We start from the raw sequence: 20,985 nt of genomic DNA, 5'->3' as shown, positions 1-20,985 counted from the left end.
GTTAATAGTTATTTTTTATCATGAGTCCTTTAGATTGTCCTGGGTCACTGTATTGATCAAAATTGGTAAGTTTTTCAGAGTTATTCTTACAATATTGCTGTTACTGCTTTTACTTTAAAAAAAAAAAAGGCCAAAGAATGACTGGTTTAAAGCCATAGTGCCCTTATTTTGTATCTAAGGAGACTACAAATCCTTAAGAAACCCCAAAGTTCTCATCTAAACTTATTTTCATACATGATGAATCTAAGGTGTAAAAACGTTAAATAGCTTGCCCAAAGTCATATAAATGACTTCGGGGCAGGGCTAAAAACAAGACTTCTTGTCCAGTGGTTTTCCCCACGAATATGAAGAAACAAGACAAGACTTCTAGTTCAATGTTCTTTCTCCCTTTGTGTTGCTTCATGTTGCAGGAATATGTGCATGCTAGGGGATAAGGTACATGTATCATAGGATAGGTATCAGTGTTTCTTCCTGGGGAACAATCAGAAACTCCCTTGGTCAAATCATGAAGTGCTATGTTTAGCACTGAGTGTCATAATTAGGAAGGGTACTGTATGCAGTGGAGGGCAAGATGAAAAGACTGTTAACAATGACAAACCTGGGCGAGTTCAAAGGAGTGGGGGCATTTGTCCTTGGAGAGCAGAAGACATAACAGGACAAATGAGAGTTAGCTTCAATCATTTAAAGATCTGTCATGTGGAAAAAGGAATATAATTATTCTATAAAACTCTGGAGAGAAGAACAAGGAAAGCTGGGTAGAAATAGTAAAGAGGTATAGAGTAAGAAAACTAAAAATATTCCTTAAGAAAAAAAGACAAATCAAGAATCTATTTAATCCCTGAAAGCAACCCAGAGTCTTTCTGCCCATCATTTCTTCCCTGACCCACAAGCTATTGCAGCCCTAGAGAACCTTTCACTATTACTTAATCCAAATTGACCCCAACTTTCCGTGGACCATGAGATTTACTCGCATACATGCATAATTTTAGCCAGATGAGGCTAGAGAGAAGGTAGGAAAGAACCTAACAAAAACCCCTGAAGCTTTTTAATAGTCATTCCAATTCTTCTCAGGCACTCCAGATAATTAAGGTAAATTTTCTATTCCACCTACTCCACAGTGCCTCTTTTCAAGGGTCAGGTTTCAGGGTTTATTCTCCACAACAGTAGAAAAGTAGAATTTCACTTCTTTATTGAAATACACAGTGGTTAAAATTCCCTTTTGATCCTCTTCCCAATAGAAAGACATTGTGCATCTTCACATCCACTTTTTGCATAAAGACTATTGATTATTGGAGAAAGTCATCCAAAAAAATGGTCTAGAATGTTAAATGCTTTGTCCATCATGCCTGTAAAAAACCACAGGGTATTCTGGGAAAGAAATTCATGCCTCTTTGTTACCAATCTCATTGTATCATAACTCTGCGCACACACACACACACACACACACACACACACACACACACACACACACACACACACACACACACACACACCCCACCCTCCCAAGATATCCTCCATCTTTATCTACCAACCAGAAGCTTCTTGAAGAGTCTGTACACTGGGTTGGTATCGATAAGCTTCTTTGCCGGGAGGATTTCTGCCCAATCTTTTGTTGCTTATGGAAAGGAGAGTGATCGCAGGACTTTTGGGGCATAGCTGTTGCTCTGGGGCTTGTTGGATGAAGAACAACACAGCAAAAATAAAAGAATGTCAGTTAAGAGATTGAGAGAGGAATGGATTTTTAAAAATCTAACCCTTAAAATAATCAATACCCAGACTGGGCTAGGGGAAACATCTTTGTCTACTCACTCTGAGGAGCTGATACATCTGGACAGAGTTGTGGACTCTCTAGAGAATGATCTGGCTGTTGCTGAAGCAGCCAGTCCTTCAAGAACATGGCCCGTTCCTGCTCAAAGCACCGACGCTGAGGAATACGGGCATCCCAGTGAGTAAGGTGCTGACGCCTTCCCATTCTGCCCTCCTCATCTGCCCAGAGCTACATACCCCTGATCCCAGGCTATCTCAGGTAGCTTCCTTCACCCCCTCCTACCTCTCTATAAAGCAGGTGAACAGAACCTCAATATACCTACTTCATGACCCAGACGGATAGCAGCCTCTGTAAAACGATGTCTTTCTAGCTCAAAGTTAGCCTGCTGTTGAGCAAACAATGCCTTGGCCTCTTGAAGCTGTAGCTGCTCCTCCAAGAGATATGAGCCTGTGATGTCTTGGGGAATGTCTTCTGTTTGGTTTATCTGGTCCTACAGATAGAAGAGAAAGGAATGGGTAGGACCCTCCTCTCCTCACATGCCCAGGCATCTCTCAGCTCACCTGGAAACACTGTTGCTGCCACACAATAAGGTCCCGGCTCTGTTGGATCTCCTGACGCAGCTGAGCCAGCTCTTTATCCTGGTCTGTGATGATACTCATGGGGTCCCTGCAGAGGTATTCTTCTGGGGCTGGGGAAAGGAGATTCCCTCAGGCCCTAGAGTCACAACCTTGGGAGTGGGGCACTGGAGGCAGGAGCAGTGACACCCCTGATACTCACTATCTATCGGACTTGGGCAAGTCACTCCTTGGACCCCTCCATGGGTCTCATTTTCTGCAACTATAAAGAGGGGGTTGGACTGAATGACCTCTGAGGTCCCTTCTGGATTAATTTTATAAATACCAAAAGAATGAACCTACCACACACTCTCTCTCTCTCTCTCTCTCTCTCTCTCTCTCTCTCTCTCTCTCTCTCTCTCTCTCTCTCCCGTAATTATGTGGACCTTCAATTCAGGAAGTCCCTACCATTTCCCTTCATTCTTTCCACCTCCTTCTTGAGGGAATTCCAGTGTCTCCATATTATGTCAGCATTGTCAACTGGAACTACTTCTCCATCATCATCCTAAGGCAGTAGAAAAGGCAAGAGGAAAGGGACTGAAGCTAGAAGAAAAAACAGGTTGCTTTCTAAAGGATGCCAAAACTGGTATCTCCTTGGAAATCCTATGCAGGAGTCCTCTGAAATATAACTACTAGGTGCCAGAACCAAAGATCATCCAGGAGCAGTTATATATTTAAAAAGATTCCACACACAAATCCCTACACACATCCCCAAGGAAGAGCCTTCTCAGAATGCCTCTGCCCTTCACCCCCAGCTTCCCCTCCTCAAGGATGCTCACAGAAGGGTCACTCTGGGGGAAGCTCAGCAGCCTGATCACATCCCTATCCATCTGGCCTAAGAATTGTTTCAACTTTTTATTTTCCTGGGAAATTTCTGCCACTTGGTGTTCTAGGTTTGCCACCACAGTCCGGAACAGCTCTCCTTCCTTCCTACAAGATGGAAAGAAAGGAAAGTAGTAAACTATAAAAGTGGGGGGAGAGAGGGAATAACCAATCTACCTTATGGGGTTGTTGTAAAGATCAAATGAGGTAGTGTTATATAAATACAGTGACTGTAACAGAAAGGGCCACCCACTCCATCATCTTACTACATCAAATCCTCTCAGAATCCATGTTTCTGGGTCCCTTACTTGTTATCAGCCTTCCCTGCCCTCCATGGGCCCCTCTTCCCATCCATGCGGTTCAAGGTATTGAGAATGTCGATAGCTAATGTAACAAGAAAAAGGAAAACATGTGAGAGTGGTGAATAATATCCTTCTCTGGATTTTCCCCCCAGAGAGACTCAACAATTGCTTACAAATTAGGCAACTAGAGAACCTCAAAAGCTCCTTGAGGCCAAGGATATCCAAACTTAATGACATATACTACTGGTAGAGTGATCCTGGGTAAGTCACACAACCTCTAAATCAGCAACTCTTTAAGATCATTAGCTACACAAAGTAGAGTCCCCTTTATTATTAAAATCACACATCCAGGTCTTCCCATCCCCTGAAGGTAGCTAGAAAGCCAAAGTTCTCCCTAAAGAAGCCTGCCTTATCTCTTATCATGCCCATGAGGCCTATGTTATTGGTGCCTGTTTCTGACCCTCCACCTCTATCCCAGGACCTCGGTCTCCTTCCCCAACTTACAAGCTCTTTTGTCCCTCCGTTCTCCCAGCTGGACTCTCTCCTTGAGCTTCCGGAGCTCCTGTTCCTTCTTCTTCAGCTCATGGTCATACAACGTTCCCCGAGTGGTCAACAACAGCTGCAACCGCTTCACCTGGAGAGGAGAGCTTATGACCAGCCATAGCTTGGAGAAGAAGAAAAAGCTATCTCCTCCCTCCAGGTCCAAATAAAGGGGGAAAGTCAGGCCTCAGCCACAGTAGCCTAAGCCAGGGGTGAGGAACCTGGGGCCTCAAAGTTACATGGGGCTTCAGTCAAAGGGCTGCTCCTGGGGACCTAGAGAACCACCTGTGGCCTCGGATTGCAGGTCCCCCACCCCTGCCCGGAGCCTTCCCTCTCCACTTCCCTCAACCTCAGATCAAGTCCTGATCGCGTACCTCTTCCTGTTCCTTGTCCAGTTCACTCTGCAGTCTTTGATTCTGGTCTCGGAGTTCCTGCTCTCTGGCTTCCACAGCAGCAATCTTTTCCTTGCACATATCCACCTGGACCTGGAGCCAGGGATACAAGGGTCTGCTCTTTCCTCTTCTCTGCCCCAGGTGAATAGCCTCTGTCTCCTATTGTCCATGACAGGCAGGACCCAGAATACAGAGGACCTCCAACCCCCAGTGACCACATCACACTTAAATGGCAGGAAGCTTTTGCTGGAGGGGGAAGGGAAGGGTCAATTCAGTCCCTCCTTAAACCCACTCCACATTTTTTCTGACTCCCCGCAGTGATAGAGAACAGCTGTTCTCCACACCTAAGGTCATTATCCCTCAGTGGGACGGTTCTATTGCCCTCCATTTTCTGTTTTTTCCTCCTCTTACAATAACAGTTTTGAGCTTTTCCTTACTCCCTGGACTCTGCAAACTGGGAAGTCATCCTGTAAAAACCTAGAAAAAGTTATATAGCATGGCAGCTGGGTGGAGGGGGTTGAGGGAGGGAGGTGTAAGAGTAGTGATAGCATTTATATGGTGCTTTCAGGTTTGCTAAACACTTTATAAATATAACCAAATTTTATCATCGCAGCAACCCAGAGAGGTAGATATTATTATTATCCACATTTTAAAGATGAGGATGCTGAGGCAGTCAATATTAAGTGACTTATTTAGGGTCACTCAGCTAGTGCCTGAGGCCATATTTGAACCTTGGTCATTCTAACTCCCGTACTACCTACCTGCTTGATATCAGTCCCCATAATTCATTTTGTGGAAAAGAGTTTAGAATTTGTGTCTAATTCCTGTACAGATAAATCAAAAATAGCACCTTTTCTTGAGATCGGTATAGTTTTTTTTTTTCAAAAACACTAACATTATCTATCTATCCCTTTGACAAACCAGGATCATTGATAAAGAACTGGCAGAGACCTCAAAAGTCATTAAGCCTATCTGTCTCACTTTATGAATGAAGGAGGAAAATGAAGCTGAAGGATTTGTCCAAGATTACACAGGTGGTATCAGAACTTCAGTTTTCTGGCTTCTGGGACATTGTTCCCCAAAAGCAAGCCTAGAGTTTCTTTCTCTGGACCTTCTTAGTGCCCCCAAATCACCCTCTCTAGCCAAAGAGCCCATTGTCCCAGAGGCAGACTGACCAAGAGCCGCACTCTGCTCATTCTCACCTGGAGCTGGCTTTGTCGACCTCTAAGGGAATCCAACTCTGCAGCCCTCTTTAGCTTCTCTTTCTCCATGTAAAGGTTCAACTGGCCCTTATGGAGTTGTTGAATGGTCTAGGAAAGAAGGGGGAGTCCCAGGAGGTGTCCTTTTGGCTAGCAGGGGAAGGGTCCAAGAATGAGGAACAGACGAATCTTCAATCCCAGTCAAGAGACAAACCTTATGGCTAGAAGCACCCACTGCTCACAACAGGACCCCAAGAAGGGTGAAGGGTAACCAAGCAACAGAAAATTCTCTTGGAATCAACCTCACAATCAATCCCCTTACCTCATAGAAAGAAGTGTCATACCCCTCCAGCCCTAGTTTCAAGGATGGATCATTCCAAAAGTATGCATTGGGTGCTATAGAACTCCTGGAACAATCAGTGAGGAAGGCCCCAATATCTTTGGACTCTGAATAAGAATCAGGAACAAAGACAGGCAGAGAGAGGTGTGGGTTCAGTGTGGAGGGGGAAAGGAACAGATTCAGTTTCCTCATAAGAGGAAAGAAGAAAGGAGTAAGGGGAGGAAGGGAAGGAAGGCAAGGAAGGCAAGGAAGGCAGGAAGGAAGGAAGGAAGGCAGGAAGGAAGGAAGGAAAGAAGGAAGAGAAAAGGAGGGAAAAGACCCAGGATGTGGGGAAGGGAAAGTAACATTATAGAGAAGAAAGAATAGAAGGTCCCCGGTAGCTAAAATTTCCCTAGCCATTACCTGAAAACAAAGTTATCCCTTTCTGGAGATCCCTAATGTTGGTGGGGGTCAAAAGAAACAGGTTAGGTAAGAATACCAAAGGAAGAGTCAAATCTCTGAAAATCAGGCACAAATCACAGGAGCTAGAAACTGCTCAATAATCACATTATTCCCATTAAAATTTCATTCCATTCCTTCCCCCTCTAAGCTCTTGTTCTTCATCTCTACCCATCCTTTAACTTCTCCTTCACCTTCAGTCTGTTGCCAAGTTCACTTTGTATTCAGTTTAACTCAGTAACAAAACTTTGATTAAACTCTCCCTCAAAAGTTCAGCCAACACCTAGAAAGCATTACTGCCCAGACCTAGCTCATTTAAGACCCACTCACCTCTTCCATTGGCTACCTTCCCGCAGATAAGAGAGAAAGTTTGGCCAACCAACTCCCAGGATAAAAGGTATAGAAGAAAGCTAAAGAGAAAGGCAATTGGCAGAAGAGTAAAGAGGGAGGAAACTTATTTCCTCATCCCCCTTTCACCCTCTCCCCTTCAACAGGAAGATCAAGATCTCTGAACCCATATAATTACAAAATGACTGGAAGCAACCTGGAGGCAATTCATACTAACTCTCTCAAATGACAGATTCATTCATCAACCAATATGTGGAGCACCTACTACATAGAGAGCACTGCTCTAGGTGCTGGAGAAAATAGAAAGGAGAAAGAAAAAAGAAAGAAGGAAGGAAGAAGAGAGGAAAGAAGGAAAGGGAAAAAAGGGAGGAAAGAAAGAGAGAAAGAAAGAGAGAAAGAAAGAGAGAAAGAGAGAAAGAAAGAGAGAAAGAGAGAAAGAGAGAAAGAGAGAAAGAGAGAAAGAGAGAAAGAAAGAAAGAAAGAAAGAAAGAAAGAAAGAAAGAAAGAAAGAAAGAAAGAAAGAAAGAAAGAAAGAAAGAAAGAAAGAAAGAAAGAAAGAAAGAAAGAAAAAGAAAGAAAAAGAATCTGGCTTCAAGGAGTTTGTAGTCTAACTTTGGAGGATATGATTCAGTTTTCACCTAAGGTTTATCTACTTCCTCACCACCCACTCACTCTTTTGAATCCCTTACATTCTAGTTTCTTTCTCTATTTACCATAGAAAAGTTACTTTCAAAGTCAACAACAAGCTCCTTAACAGATCAAGAAATTCTTAGTCCTCTGCTTCCTCGATCCCTTTAACTTTTGGCATTATTCTTTCCTTGGCTTCCAGGGCAACATTTTCTTCCTTTTTCTTATCCTACTTCCCTAACCACTTTTCTTCAAAACCTTTGCTGGTCCTTTCCTTCTTTCCAAACATTTAATGTTAATGAAGATAGATGAGATAAGAGATAGATAGAATCAAGGGTACATGTAGCTCTCCAGGTCCTCAAGTGCAGCACTTTGACAGAATCCAAACTGCACGGAACAAACCCCCTTAATAAAAGGATTTGTTCTGTACTTGGATTCAGTCAAAAGGTTGCACCCAAGCACCTAGAAGTCCACATGTGGCTTTGAGGCCACAGGTTCCCCACCACTGAGATGGATGAATAGATAGATAGATGGATGGATAGATAGATGGAGCCTTTATTAAGCACTTACTATGTTCCAAGCAGTTTGCTAAGAACTGTGAATAAAAATGCCAGTAAGCAAAACAGGCTCTACCCTCAAAAAACTTACATTCTAAAGGAGGAATATAACATAAAAGGGAGCTAACTGAAAAGGGGCAGCTAGGTGCGACAGTGGACACAGTTGCTAGACCTGGAGTCAGGAAGACTAAAGCTGGCCTCAGACACTAGCTGTGTGACCCTGGACAAGTATTTCACCTTGTTTGCCTCAGTTTCCTCATCTGTAAAATGAGCTGGAGAAGAAAATGGCAAACCTCACCTGTATCTATTTATTCCAAGAAAACACCAGTTACTTGTGGAGAGTCAAAAATGATGGAAAAGATGGAAGAACAAGAAGCTAGAGAGAGCTGAGAGGGAAAGTGTATTGTCAAAAGAAAATGTAAAAACTCATCTGTCTGAGCCCAATGTGGTTCCAGGGGCTCAGTTCACAGTAGTGGAAGTGAGGGAGAAGGCAGTATAGTAAGAATGATTTGGAGATGCCAGGAAGTTCTAGACCTAACCCTTTTGTCTCTCTACACTTTTTTCTTTGACAAGTGCATTCACGCCCAAGACTTATCATGGCAACACAGACAATATGCCAAATCTGTATTTCAAGTCGACTTTTCTCCTAAGGTTTCATACTGCTTAGAGGCTATCTCTGTCCCTCTGGAACCTCCAAATGTTCAAAAGTGAATCTATTCTTTCTTCTTCCCCTCAAAAAAAAAAAACCACTTGTTCCTTCTTTCCTGCTTCCCTATTTCTGTCAATGGCACGACAATTCACACCCAGGGATTTAAGTTAGACAACTTGCTCCTAGCTTTGAATTCTTCATTCTCCTTCATCTTTCATAATCAGTCAGTTACCAAGTCCTGTAGATTGTATCCCTGTCCCATTTCTCTGGAAACATCCTGTCTTCTTCAGTGCCTTGGCCTCAGTAGTAAAAATCTTCATAATTTTCTGTTGTTTACCTACTCAAAACCCTTTAGTGGTCCACAATGTCTGCTGAATAAAGTTTGAGCTCCTCAGTTTGACATTCAAGGCTCTCCACAATTTAGTAGCACTCCACATTTCTTCTTTATCTCACTCTACTGCCTTACACAATTCTCTTGAAGTGGAATACTCATCATTTCATTTCACTTGTATCTTCACATTCCTAGGTCTTTGGTCTCTGAAAGACCTATTATGCAAACTCAGGTAATGACCCTATTTGTTACTTAACATTGACAATAAACATTCTGACTGATTGTACATAGAACTAAGGGAAGACCATAATTTCCAGCTGTGCCATCACTTAAAGGCATTGGTATGGTGGAGAATATTGGAGGAGAGCCACAGGAAGCTGTTGAGTCCATGAAGGAAATGGAAATGTTTGGTCTGGAGAAGACTCAAGGAAGATATGAGATGTCTTCAAGTATGTCAAGTGGACTAGGGAATCAGAGTTTTTCTGTTTGTCTCCAGGGGATAGAGCAGATCAGAAAATGTGGAGAGAGGTTAATTTAGACTGGATGTCAGGAAAAATCAAAAGTAAAGTCTATTTCATACTTAGAGCTACATAAGAATAGGAGGAGTTTCTTGAGGAGATATTGGGTGTCCCATTCGTGGAGATATTCAAGCAGAGAATTTTATAGAGGGGACATCCTTTGCACAGAGGTTGGACTAGAGAGGCGCTGAGGTTCCTTCCAACTTTCACATCCCATGATTCCATGAGTTGCATAAGATAGGATAGAATCCTCCAGGTGGTCAAAGGGCTGGTTGAGGAGTCTACATGTAGAATGCCAGCCTTGACTGGACTTTCTCTTTATCTTGTTTCCTTTTTAGCTCTTTGAGGAAGTTGGATAAGAAAAATCAATATTGTCATACGGCATGGGACCGAAAGTTACTAAATCTACAGGGTCCTTTAAGAAGCAATAAAACATGTTCAACCTGTTGAATGACTGAAAGTTACATTCAGACATGTTATTTAGTCTTTCAATCAGAGCTCAGGTCAGGTAAATGATCTTTTGCATCGCAAGGGAATGAAAGAAAAGGCATACAAATTGACCTTTCTATAGTAGGATCTAGCAGGCAACTTTGGAGAAATGGGAGAAGATGGAACAAACTAGTGGACCAAGGTTTTCTCCTTTCTGCACATGTTTGAAAATAAGATTCAGTTCATTTTGCAGCAGAGCATTCAAGAAGGGGAAAATAATTCAACCTTGCAAGACAGCTTATGTGAAAACTTCTCCCTACCTGGTTGTGAATTCATCAGGCAAATTACTGGTAAATGCATAAATTATTATACAGATCAAACAAAAGCAGTTCTACCTAATTACCCACAAAGCTGCCTCTCTGGAGCTGAGCAGCATCACCACTCCATGCCTTGCTATAAACTAGAAATATATGAACGTTAGCTATTTCCTTCCACTTCTTGCAGTTCACATGTTCCCATCCAGCCTTTTATTTATAAACGACAATTTTTTTCTTGCCCTTTTGTTAAATAAAGGGAAAACAATCTCAGAAGCAAGGAATGATTATATATGGTTGGGGATATATGTGTTGGATAGCAGTGGCTAGGCATAAAGGAGACACACCTTCTTTTCTGACAACAGTCGACTCAGATGTTGAGAGAGCAACTAGGTGGTGCAGAGGATAGAGTGCCAGGCCTGGAGTCAGGAAGACATGAGTTCAAATCATGTTTCACACACTTAATAGCTATGTGACCCTGGGCCAGTCACTTCACCCTGTTTACCTCAGTTGCCTCATCTGTAAAATGAGCTGGAGAAGGAGAAGGCAAACCACTCATCTTTGCCAAGAGAAAGCCCCCAAAGGGGTCAGGGAGAATTGGATGTGACTGAAAGACATCTAAACAACCAGCAATGTGAGGGGAGCAACTTGGTTTAGCCAAAAGAGCACTGTTTCTAGAGTTTTAGGCCCAAACCCTGCCTTGGTGTCTCTAACATTTGCCCCTAAGTGACCCTGGGCAATTCATTTCACTTTCCTGTAGGGATATATCCTGGGCCTCTGTTTTCTCATTTGTTAAGTGAGAAAGTTGAACTATATGGGTTCCTAGACTCTTTCCAACTTGAAATTTATGAGCACCTTTATCCTCTCATTATTCTCTCAGAAAGGTCTGCACTACTGCATTCAGGAAGACCACTCTTCTCTATCAGTGCCCTTCTAAAGAATAGCCTGCCAAGGGGTCTTGGTACTCGTTTATATTGGCCACATCTGGGGGCAGGGTCCACATAGGGAGGTGGGGATGGAAAGAGGCCTTCACAGGAAGGCATGTCAGAATGGAGACTCTAATCCTGGAGAGGTGGCCACAATGGATTCCAGGAGTGTGAGCAGCGCCATCTAAGTAGATAAGTAGAAGCCTTTCAGATTAACTGGCTGTGCTTTCGACTCCCTCCTAACTGCAGAGGATGAAAAAATTCTATTTTTCAATGTCCTCCTTCTGAGTTCTGAATAAGATTGAAATCCAAAGGAAACACCAAACGGCTTAGTTGAAAGGTAGAAAGAAATAGGGCAAATGTCCTTTAGTAAAACGTGTGACTGGCCACTGACCTCTGTCGCCCCTGTTACCCTTGAATTGTAATGATATGTCCAGACACACCACATCCCAAGAAGGGGTCTCTGATCTTATCAGGGTCACAATATGTTTGTATTAGGATCACAGTAAATACCTGCCAGAGGCAGGCAGCCTGACTTAGTTTGAATTTAATAGGGACAGCATGATATTCACCTTTGTTTAACTGCCCAAGGAGAGGAGTCACAGGAAAAATGAGAAATAGGTTAGTTTTATGTGTGATGCTTTTCTGTTCCCAAATCTCAGATCCTTAGAAGAAAATATATAAAGACATAGAGGAGAGCTGGTCAAATAAAGCATTGTAGCTACTTGATCTGAACATGATATAATGGGAAGAAAGCTGGTCAGCATGGCCTGGGTTTCGTTACAGCCCCACCATAGCTAGCTGGTTGACATCAATTGAGTCACCTGAACCTCGCTGTTGGTTGGTGAGTTGTTTCAGTCATTCCTGACTCTCAGTGACCCCATTTGGGGTTTTCTTGGCAAAGATACTGTTGTGGTTTGCCATTTCCTTCTCCAGCTCATTTACAGATGAGCAACTGAGGCAAACAGGGTTAAGTGACTTGCCCAGGGTTGTGTCTGAGGCCAGATTTTAACTCAACTCCTCCTGATTCCAGGACTGGTGCTCTAGCCACTGCACCACCTAAATGTCCTTGAATCTCACTAAGGTCTTAGTTTTCTCCTCTGGCAACGTAGGGTATACGACAACAAAAAGTTCAGAATACATTTATGAAATAATTATAACAGTTCACGTTTCACACGAAGCAATTTCTTCCAAACACTGTGAGATAAAGTGTCTTAATCCCATTTTACAGATGAAGAAATAGAGACTGAGAGATACCGGCACCTTTGCTAGGTCTGGGGTGGCAGATAATATACGGTCCCTGCCCTCCTGGAGTTTAAGATCTGGTAGGTTAAACAACTTCAGAGAGTTTCTAAGAACCTTTTCAGGTTCTAACATTATATGATTCTATAAAGAGGAGGATACCTACATTAGTGATCTACATTGCTTCTTCAAACCCCAACTGTTCAAAATAAAGCCCATTTTCTTTCTCCTAAAACTTTTCCCTCTTACCAGCTTCCCTATTACTATCAGAGGCACTCCCATCCTTTTCCTTCAACAGGCTCACAAACTCCCTGTCATCTTCACCTCTCCACCAATCCCATATATGCAATCTATTGCACTGGATCTGGAGTCTGGAAGATCTGATTTCATATCCAGCTTATAACACTTATTAGCCCATCAAGTCCCTGCCTCAATTTCCCCATCTATAAATTAGGACAATAATAACACTTACTTTCTGAGGTGGTTGTGAGGATAAAATGAGGTAATATTTGTGAAGTATTTTACAAACCTCAAAGAGTTATAGAAATGCTAGCTTGCTGTTATTTTTCATATTTTCACAACACCTATTACATATGGTCTCCTGCTCTCACACAGCCAGGTCTTTTTCACTTCTCTCTTAGATGACTGCAATAGATTTCTATCTGGGTCTCCTCTCTCCATTTCATTTTTTCAGTTGGCAAAGTGATTTTTCTAAAATATTAGAGTGCCCATGTTCTGTTCAATGAGCTCCAGTCACTCCCTAATATCTCCAGGTTCAAATTCAGACTCCTTCATTAGGTATTTAAAGCTCTTCCTGACTTAGCCCCTTGCTTCCTTTCCAAATCTTCTTATCTTTTCTCCCCCTGGATGTATCCGTTGTGGATGACATAGCAGCACTGGCTTATTTGCATTTCCTCCAACACCATATTCCATTTTCCATCTTAGTTTCTTGTTACTGGCTGTTCACCATACTTGAAATATCTTGCTCCCCTCACCTCTGCCTGTTACCTTCCCCGACTTCAAATCTCAGTTCAAAACTCATTTTCTCTAGGAGGTTTCTCCATCTCCTCATATCTTCTCTTGGATTACCTTCCATCTACTTGCATATACCTGGTCATTCACACATCCCCTCCATGTGGACCTCTTGAAGGCAGAGGTCCTGTTTACCTTTTACCCCCAGAAATTAAGCACTTAATGAATGCTTACTGACTGACTAAGCAGAATAAAAAGATAGTTGAAAGATGGACAGCTAACAGGTTTGATCCTTAACAAGAAAATGTTGCTGCTTTACTGTTTATATCCACAAGGATGCGGCCGAGCACCAGAAAAGTTCAGTGGGGGCATCAGTGAGCCAGATGTGGAGTATTTAAAAGCATAGCTTTCCATAGAGATCTAGAGTAGTAATCCATCATCATGGTAATGTGCCTGTTTTACTTCCAGAAACAATTCTGACTTTTATTTTAAAATGTATCCTGTCAATAGCACTATATGTAAACCATTTTGGAAGCTGTGAATCAATCCATCAACCAGCATTTATTTAGCACCTACTAAGTGTCAAACACTAGCTAATCATTAGGGATATAAAGACAAAAGTGAAAGGGGCCTGCCCTCAAAGGGCTTCCATTCTGACAGAAGGTATAATTTACACACACACATATGTTTTATGTGTGTTTTATATACATATAAATTATATAAAACATGTTATCTAAGATAAGTAATATACACATAAAACATACTTGTGTGGTTTTATATATGCACTTACATGTATTTTATATGTATATCTTAAACATATGATTTATAAATATGCATATGTTTTATGTATATGTATATGTATATATGTATATAAAACACGTAGACAACAAGTTGTTGCTTGTCCTTTGTTTTCTAAGAGGACCAATGACTTCATGGGGTAATATCTTGACTTGTATGTGATTCGGATTTAAGCGAGGCACACCTGTACAAAGTCATCAGCATCACTGTCTCTTCCAAGTCATCCAAGTCCAGTGGCCAAACAAAAGTCTCATGAAGGTGATGGCCTGAGATTCAGTGGATGACCTTGGTATCTTCAATACCTGAACAAGTGCTCCATAGGGTCTGCTTCTACTGTCTTCGTGGCCTGTTGGAACAAATTGCTTGTATCTACCAATTTCATTGGGGAAGTCTTCACACACTTGGAGTAGACATCCCCTAACTCACTGATGGCTTTGAGGCTGGTTATCCTCAACCTGGTTTACCCCAACCTGTCTATGATTGCTGCATGTATTATAACTCCTTGGAGTCACAGGCAGTGTTTGTCTTTCATTTTGTAAAAGGACCATGATATCAGAGAGATGATGTCATGACTTTCAGTTGACTGTTCAAAAATAAATACCTTCTTGGGGTCACAAGTGAGAGTTGGATGAGAAGTGGATGAGCAGCTCTGAACATGGCTCAGCAAGGCTGCATATCAGAAGTGCTATTCCTCTCTGAACACTGTATACACTTTTATCAATAAGTATTCATTGAGCACCTACTATGTGTGCCAGGAACTCTATTCTGGAAATACAAAGGCATATATGAAACAATTCTATTCTCATGAAACTTGCATTGGAGCCAGGGAAACTAACAGGTAGTTATTTGTCTAAACATATACAAGATAGTGGGGTGGGGGAGAGAGAAAGAGGCACTCCCAGCTGAGGGAATCCAGAAAATTAAAAATAGGAGGTGGTTATTAAACCAAGTTTGGAAAACTTGAGATTCTAAAAGAAGGAGGAGAGGGGGAAGTCTATTCACCCTAGGCATGGGGGCATTTAGGACAAAGGCCTAAAGATAGCAGTTTGAGGATCATCTGTGAAAAAAAAAATGACATGAAAGTCAATTTGGTTGGACCAGACGAAAGGAAACCTTGAACCAAGCACCACAGCACTCAACCCACTCTCCCTTCTAACCTCCATGCATCTTGCTTGTTTGTATTTCTATTTCTAGCTCTTAGCACAACCTACTACATAGTAAGCATTTGATAAATATTCTGTCTCCTGGCTTTAGCTCTCACAGTGACCCAGTAGCATTTCATCCACTATTTCAAAATATTCTCTCAGATCACTCACCACAATGACTCAGTAGCATTTCATCTACTATTTCAAAGCATTCTCTTAGACCACCACTGACTGATTTAATACCAAAATACTCCAACATTTTCCCATTATCTTTCAAGCAATCAATATTAAATGCCTACTGTGTGCCAGATAATGGGTTAAGTGCTGGGCATACAAAAAGAAGCAAAAGATAGTCCCTTCCCTCAAGGAATTTATGATCCAGTGAGAGAGACAGCATGACAACAAATCTAGACACAAGATCAATAGGAGATAATTAACAGAGGGAAAGCACTAGCTTTAAGAAGGGGTGAGGGAAGGCTTCCTTTAGAAAGTGGGATTTTAGTTGAGACTTAAAGGAAGCCAGGAAAGTCAGTATTTGGAACAGAGGCACAGTTAGAAAAAATGCCCCAAACTGAGAGATGAGGTGTCTTGTTCATGGAAGCGCCAGAAGACCAGTGCCATTGGATCAAAAATATCTGTCAGGGAATAATGTGTAGGAAGACTGGGAAGGTAGGAAAACAGTAGGTTATGAAGGGCTTTGAATGCCAAATGAAATATATTTTTATGTGCTCCTGGACGCAATAGGAAGCCAATGGAGTTTATTGAGTAGGGAGGGGGTGAAATGATCAGACTTGTGCTTTAGGATAATCACTTTAGGGGCTGAATGCAGGGTGGATTAGAGTGGGAAAGACTCTAGGCAAACAGATACATCAGCAGCTATTACAATAATGCAGGTGTGAGGTGATGAGGTTCTTCACCAGAGCAGCAACGTCAGAGGAGAGAAGAGAGTGTGATTGAGGGATGTTGCAAAGGTGAAATCTACAGGCTGTGGCAGCAGATCAGATATGGGGGGAGAGAGAGAGGGAGAGAGGAAGACAGAGAGGGAGGGAGAAGGGAAGAGAGAGACAGACAGACAGAGAGACAGACAGAGAGACAAAGAGAGAGTGAGGGAGGGAGAGAGAGAGAGGGAGGGAGGGAGAGATCTAGGATGACTCTTAGGCTGAACCTGAATGGCCTGAGTGGTCCTCTACAATAAGAGTAAAGATGGGGTGGGGGAAGGGTTTAAGGGAAGGGATAATGTGTTCTGTTTTGGATATATTGAATTTAAGATGTCTACTGGACATCTAATTTGAGATGTCTGAAAGGCAGTAGGAGATGCAGGACTGGAGCTCAGCAGAGTTTGGAGCAAAAAAAAAAAAAAAGAGCACATTTGAGAATCATCAGCATAGAGATGAAAATTAAATCCTTGGAAACTGATGAGATCTCCAAATGATCTGACTCCTTTCCATATCCTTGTTACTATCATCATCTTCAGTTCTGCAAAAAGACTCCTCTGATCCTTCTTCCACCCCTTAGTGACTTCCCTCTGTGATTTCTCTATTTCATTTTGTTAATAGTTTTATCCCGTACATAGTGGTTTGCACGTTGTCTCCCCAATTAGATTGTGAGCTTTCCAATGAGGCAAGCTCAATAGGTAGCCTCCATTCTCTTTGACAATCTGCTGATTGAATATTAGGCAGAAAAAATAAATGAGTTTTGTATTCAGTTTTTCCTCTTTTCTGGGCCTGAGGTCAAACTTTAGGCTAGGGATTCCTGTCTCTTCTTTCCCTTCTCACACTCATCTACCCTCCACACCTCCTCAGATAGAGATATTATTGTGACCTTGATTCCAAGCCTGGAAGAGCAGGTAGCAAACTGCAGCTGGGCATGCAGACTGGGGATTTCACAGCACAGCTAGCAGAAATGTGTAGTATTCTAGTGTGCCAAAGTATGACCTTTGAGAGACAGAGACAGATAGAGACAGAGAAAGAGACAGATAGACAGACAGACACAAAAACAGACAGGCAGACAAAGACAGAGAGACAGAGACAGGACAGAGAGAGACAAAGACAGAGAGACAGACATACAAAAACAGGGAGACAGAGACAGGGAGACAAAGACAGGGACAGAGACAGAAAAGGAAAATCTTGTTTAAGGGGTAAGAGGGCTATGAAAAGTCAGCAAAATCCACAGAAAAGCATAGCTCTAGAACCAAAAGGGACTTTTGTGGTCTTCTAGCCTTACCGTCTAGATTTATAGATGAGGAAAGTGAGTCCCTTTGAAGTTGAATGACTTGCCCAAGGTCACATAGGCAGTGTTTAAGCCTAGGACCTCTAACTACAGAACCAATGGTCAAAATCATTGTACTGGACAAGAGTATATTTCCAGAGGAGACAAGGCAATCAAGATAAAAGCATTAAGAAGGCGAAAACTTGAGAAGAATAAAGTGTGATCGCCCTTCATCGCCGAAGAAGACCATGCCATCAGAGAAATAATGACATGACTTGCATTTGACTTTATTTTGAGTGAGAGAGGGCTGTGCAGGTCACCAGCCTCACTTCTCCTTCAGAGCCATCTGAATTCAGTGACCAGATATTCATCAAGATGACTGGAGATGACCCAGGATGAGGCAATTGAAGTTAAGTGACTTGCCCAAGGTCACACAGCTAGTGAGTGTCAAGTGTCTGAGGTAAGACTCGAACTCAGGTTCTCCTGCCTCCTGCACTGGTGCTCTATCCACTGCACCACCAAGCTGCCCCTACTGAGAGAGAGAGAGAGGAACAGAGAATGAGAGGGGAAATGACAGAGGAGAGAGCGAGAGAGAGAGGGGAGGTAGAGAGAGGAGGGACCACTTTGTAATAGAGTTTGAGAATTTGAGAAGAGTAAAGACAGCCCATAAAACTACAACATGTCAATAAGGACATTGCTAATCACCACAGAGCAAGGGTTCCTAGCCTGGTGTCCGGGAATTGGTTTTTGTTTTGTTTGTTTGTTTTTTATAATTGTACTTCAACCATTCAGCATAAGTCTATGTATTTTGTCTCATGTGTTTAAAAGCATTATTCAGAGAGGGGCTCCCTAGGCTTCACTTGCCTACTAAAGGGGATCCATCAGAGAGGGGGTGGGTGGGTTAACAACCTCTGCCTTGGAGTCATTTCAGTGAAGCAGCTAGCTAATGCAATAGATAGAACGCTGGACCTGGAGCACAAATCTGACTTTAGACCCTTACTGACTATGTGGCACTGGATAAGTCACTTGAGTTTTCCAAGCCTCAGTTTGCTTATATGTAAAATGAACATTGTTGTTGTAGGGATCAGTGAGATTATATGTGGGGTATGTGCGTGTGTGTATGTGTGTAAATTGCTTTGTAAATCTTAAAGCACCATGTAAATGACAGCTGTTATTATTATTATTCAATGGCAGGGGGAAAAAAGAGTGTGTAGTAGTGTGGAAATGAAAAAAGGGAATGCAGGAGACCTTTTCTTGCTGTGTGACCATATAGGTGAGGAAAGAGAGAATAAAGGTTCAAGTCAGGTTCCGAAGATTTCATTTTCCTTGTGAAGGTTAGGAGAGATGAGCTATTTTTGAGAGGCATCTGATCATTGGACTTGGAGTACTAGCATGAATAGGTGAGTCCTGACTTCCTGTTGACTTTCGGCAAGTCATTTAACCTCTTACCTTTCTGGGTCTCCTCTGTTTCCTAATCTATGATGAGAAAGTAGGATATGATAATCAGGAGGAGGAAGAGAGTAAAAAGAAGGATGATATGTTTTAGATAGCTTTTCAAGGTTTGCAAAATATTTGCAAATATTTCATTTTATCCTCATAGGTGGGTACTATTATCTTTTACAGACTCATTTTAGAGATGAGAAAACTGAGGAAAATGGGTTAAGTGACTTGCCCAGGGACACACAGCTGATAATTATCTGAGATTGGATTTGAACTTGGGTCTTCCTGACTCCAAGTCTAGCACTCTATCCAATGAAGGGACCTCGAAGCTCCCTTCAAATTCTAAAACTGTGATCTTGGAATCATATGAATAAATTATCAGAAAGTGAAATCACATAACATGTGCCTTGATGATCATTTTAGAAGTCAGCAAAGGGTTTTTTGTGTGTCCCAGAGAGTCTATATCATGGGGAAGAGATGATGGAAATGAGCCAGAAGAGTGAATTACACACATATGAATTAATGCTGCTTCTGGCAAGCTGGAAATTATGAAACCATCATTTATAAGAGAGTCCATAACTGCTAGAAGAATTACTCTGTTAATCATCAAGGGACAGATTCAATATTTTTTTTTTTAATTAGTGGCAGCCTAAGCAAGAGCCTCTCAAATCAATTATTGGTTATTCTCTGTGGATGATTGGGAAATGATATTAACTTAATTAGTTATTTTTCCATTTAAGAAATTCACCCAGTCCCCATTCCAGCCCACCCATACATATCATCCAGGAGGTCTGTGGCTCTAGCTTAGATTCCACTGAATTCCAAAGACAGCTTTTGTGGTACAGCTTAAATGACAGTTAATATAGAACATAATTCCAAAGGCTTATTTGAGAAGAATTTATCTTGTATTTGCTTGCAGTGTTTCCATCTATGAGCACATTTTGGTCTTTGATTTTGGGAGTGGTGGAGGCAGAAATTAGTCAAGACTAATGAATCGTTTGGCTGGTTGGGTGAGAAGCTTGTATTATGTTTGGGTGAGGAGCCTGAGTCTGACTGTTGGACCATGTGACCACAGTGTCAGACATGGAAAAGGTGGAGAGTTTCAGAGAGAAAAAAAAAACCTAACACCAAAAACACACTAGCTAGTTTGCTGCCCTGGGTGTGTTTACTTTCTCTTCTGCTCAGTTTCCTTCTGTGAAACATTCCTGATTCTTAGTTGTAGTGATTGGAAAAGTATAAAGTAAGCCACTTTTTCTCCCTCTGTATATGCCCAGATCTACATCAGTGCACAGTCATCATCATCTGCTAATCAGATCATTTTCTCATTTCACAGAAGCACTGGGTATGAAAAATGGATAGGGATATGGCAGTATGGCACTCCTGGCTTTTTCACTAATTAGCTGTTGAACTTCAGACAAGTAATTTCACCCTCTTGGAGAACCAGTTTGCTAGATGGTACAGTGGCTAGACTACTGGCCCTGGGGGTCAGGAATATCTGAGTTCAAATTGTACCTCAGACACTTACTAGCTGTGAGACCCTGTGCAAGCTATTTAGCCTCTATCTGCTGCAGTTTCCTCCACATTAAAATGGGGAAAATGACAGTACCTACCTCTCAGGGTGGTTATGAGAAGAAAATAAGATAATATTTGTAAAGCACCCAGCATAGTGCCTAGTCAATAGTGAACACTCAAAATGCTTCCTTCCTCCCCTCTTTCTTTTCTTCCTTTCTCCCTCCCTTCCTCTTTTACTCCTTCCCTTCCTCCTGACATTTTGAGGATAGCATTTGGATAACTCAGGCAGTCCACCTATCATCCCTTATCCTTGTCACACAACAACCCACTTTCTTTCTCTGTCATATGTGTTCTTGATGTCATAGGTGTTAAATAAATGCATGTTTAAATGTCAAGACATTTCCTCTTTTTAACCATCCTCATTTGAGAGCAGTTTTTTAAATAGTAAACTTGGAATTACATAATCTATTTTTGAGGTCCAGGTCTGTCACTGAATTATTGTGAGTCACTGGACAAGCCACATTCTTTTTACATCTGTTTCTTCATATATAGGA

The 20,985-nt window shown here is 41.9% G+C and overlaps 1 protein-coding gene across 8 annotated transcripts; it reads right to left on the bottom strand.

The window, feature by feature from the left end:
* Positions 1 to 1,172: 1,172 nt before the first annotated feature.
* LOC140513101 (afadin- and alpha-actinin-binding protein-like) lies at positions 1,173 to 6,924 on the bottom strand. Of its 8 annotated transcripts, none has more exons than XM_072622424.1 (13): positions 6,746 to 6,924; positions 5,641 to 5,748; positions 4,421 to 4,531; positions 4,011 to 4,140; positions 3,513 to 3,588; positions 3,162 to 3,312; positions 2,791 to 2,887; positions 2,546 to 2,605; positions 2,329 to 2,456; positions 2,091 to 2,258; positions 1,810 to 1,924; positions 1,533 to 1,670; positions 1,173 to 1,346 (listed from the first exon to the last, which is right to left on the bottom strand). In XM_072622424.1, exons 1-13 carry the CDS (start codon positions 6,752 to 6,754, stop codon positions 1,300 to 1,302), a joined length of 1,338 nt encoding a protein of 445 aa, XP_072478525.1. In that variant the 5' UTR covers positions 6,755 to 6,924; the 3' UTR covers positions 1,173 to 1,299. The 8 variants fall into 8 exon arrangements, with proteins under 8 accessions (XP_072478525.1, XP_072478530.1, XP_072478533.1 ...); XM_072622429.1 differs by lacking the exon at positions 2,546 to 2,605 and adding an exon at positions 6,380 to 6,411 and having other exon boundaries at positions 5,641 to 5,787; positions 6,610 to 6,749; XM_072622432.1 differs by lacking the exons at positions 2,546 to 2,605; positions 6,746 to 6,924 and adding exons at positions 6,380 to 6,411; positions 6,610 to 6,706 and having other exon boundaries at positions 1,173 to 1,368; positions 5,641 to 5,787.
* Between the last annotated feature and the right edge of the window lie 14,061 nt (positions 6,925 to 20,985).

The sequence above is a fragment of the Notamacropus eugenii genome, chromosome 7 (assembly GCF_028372415.1).
Source record: "Notamacropus eugenii isolate mMacEug1 chromosome 7, mMacEug1.pri_v2, whole genome shotgun sequence".
NCBI classification, from domain to species: Eukaryota; Metazoa; Chordata; class Mammalia; order Diprotodontia; family Macropodidae; genus Notamacropus; species Notamacropus eugenii.
This window is presented reverse-complemented; position numbering and strand designations above follow the sequence as displayed.

Coding starts and splice junctions, on each gene's coding strand:
- LOC140513101 (XM_072622424.1), bottom strand. Junction 3,589..4,010: donor ACGGAGGGACAAAAGAGCTT/GTAAGTTGGGGA, acceptor TTGTTACATTAG/CTATCGACATTCTCAATACC. Junction 1,925..2,090: donor CTATCCGTCTGGGTCATGAA/GTAGGTATATTG, acceptor CGTATTCCTCAG/CGTCGGTGCTTTGAGCAGGA.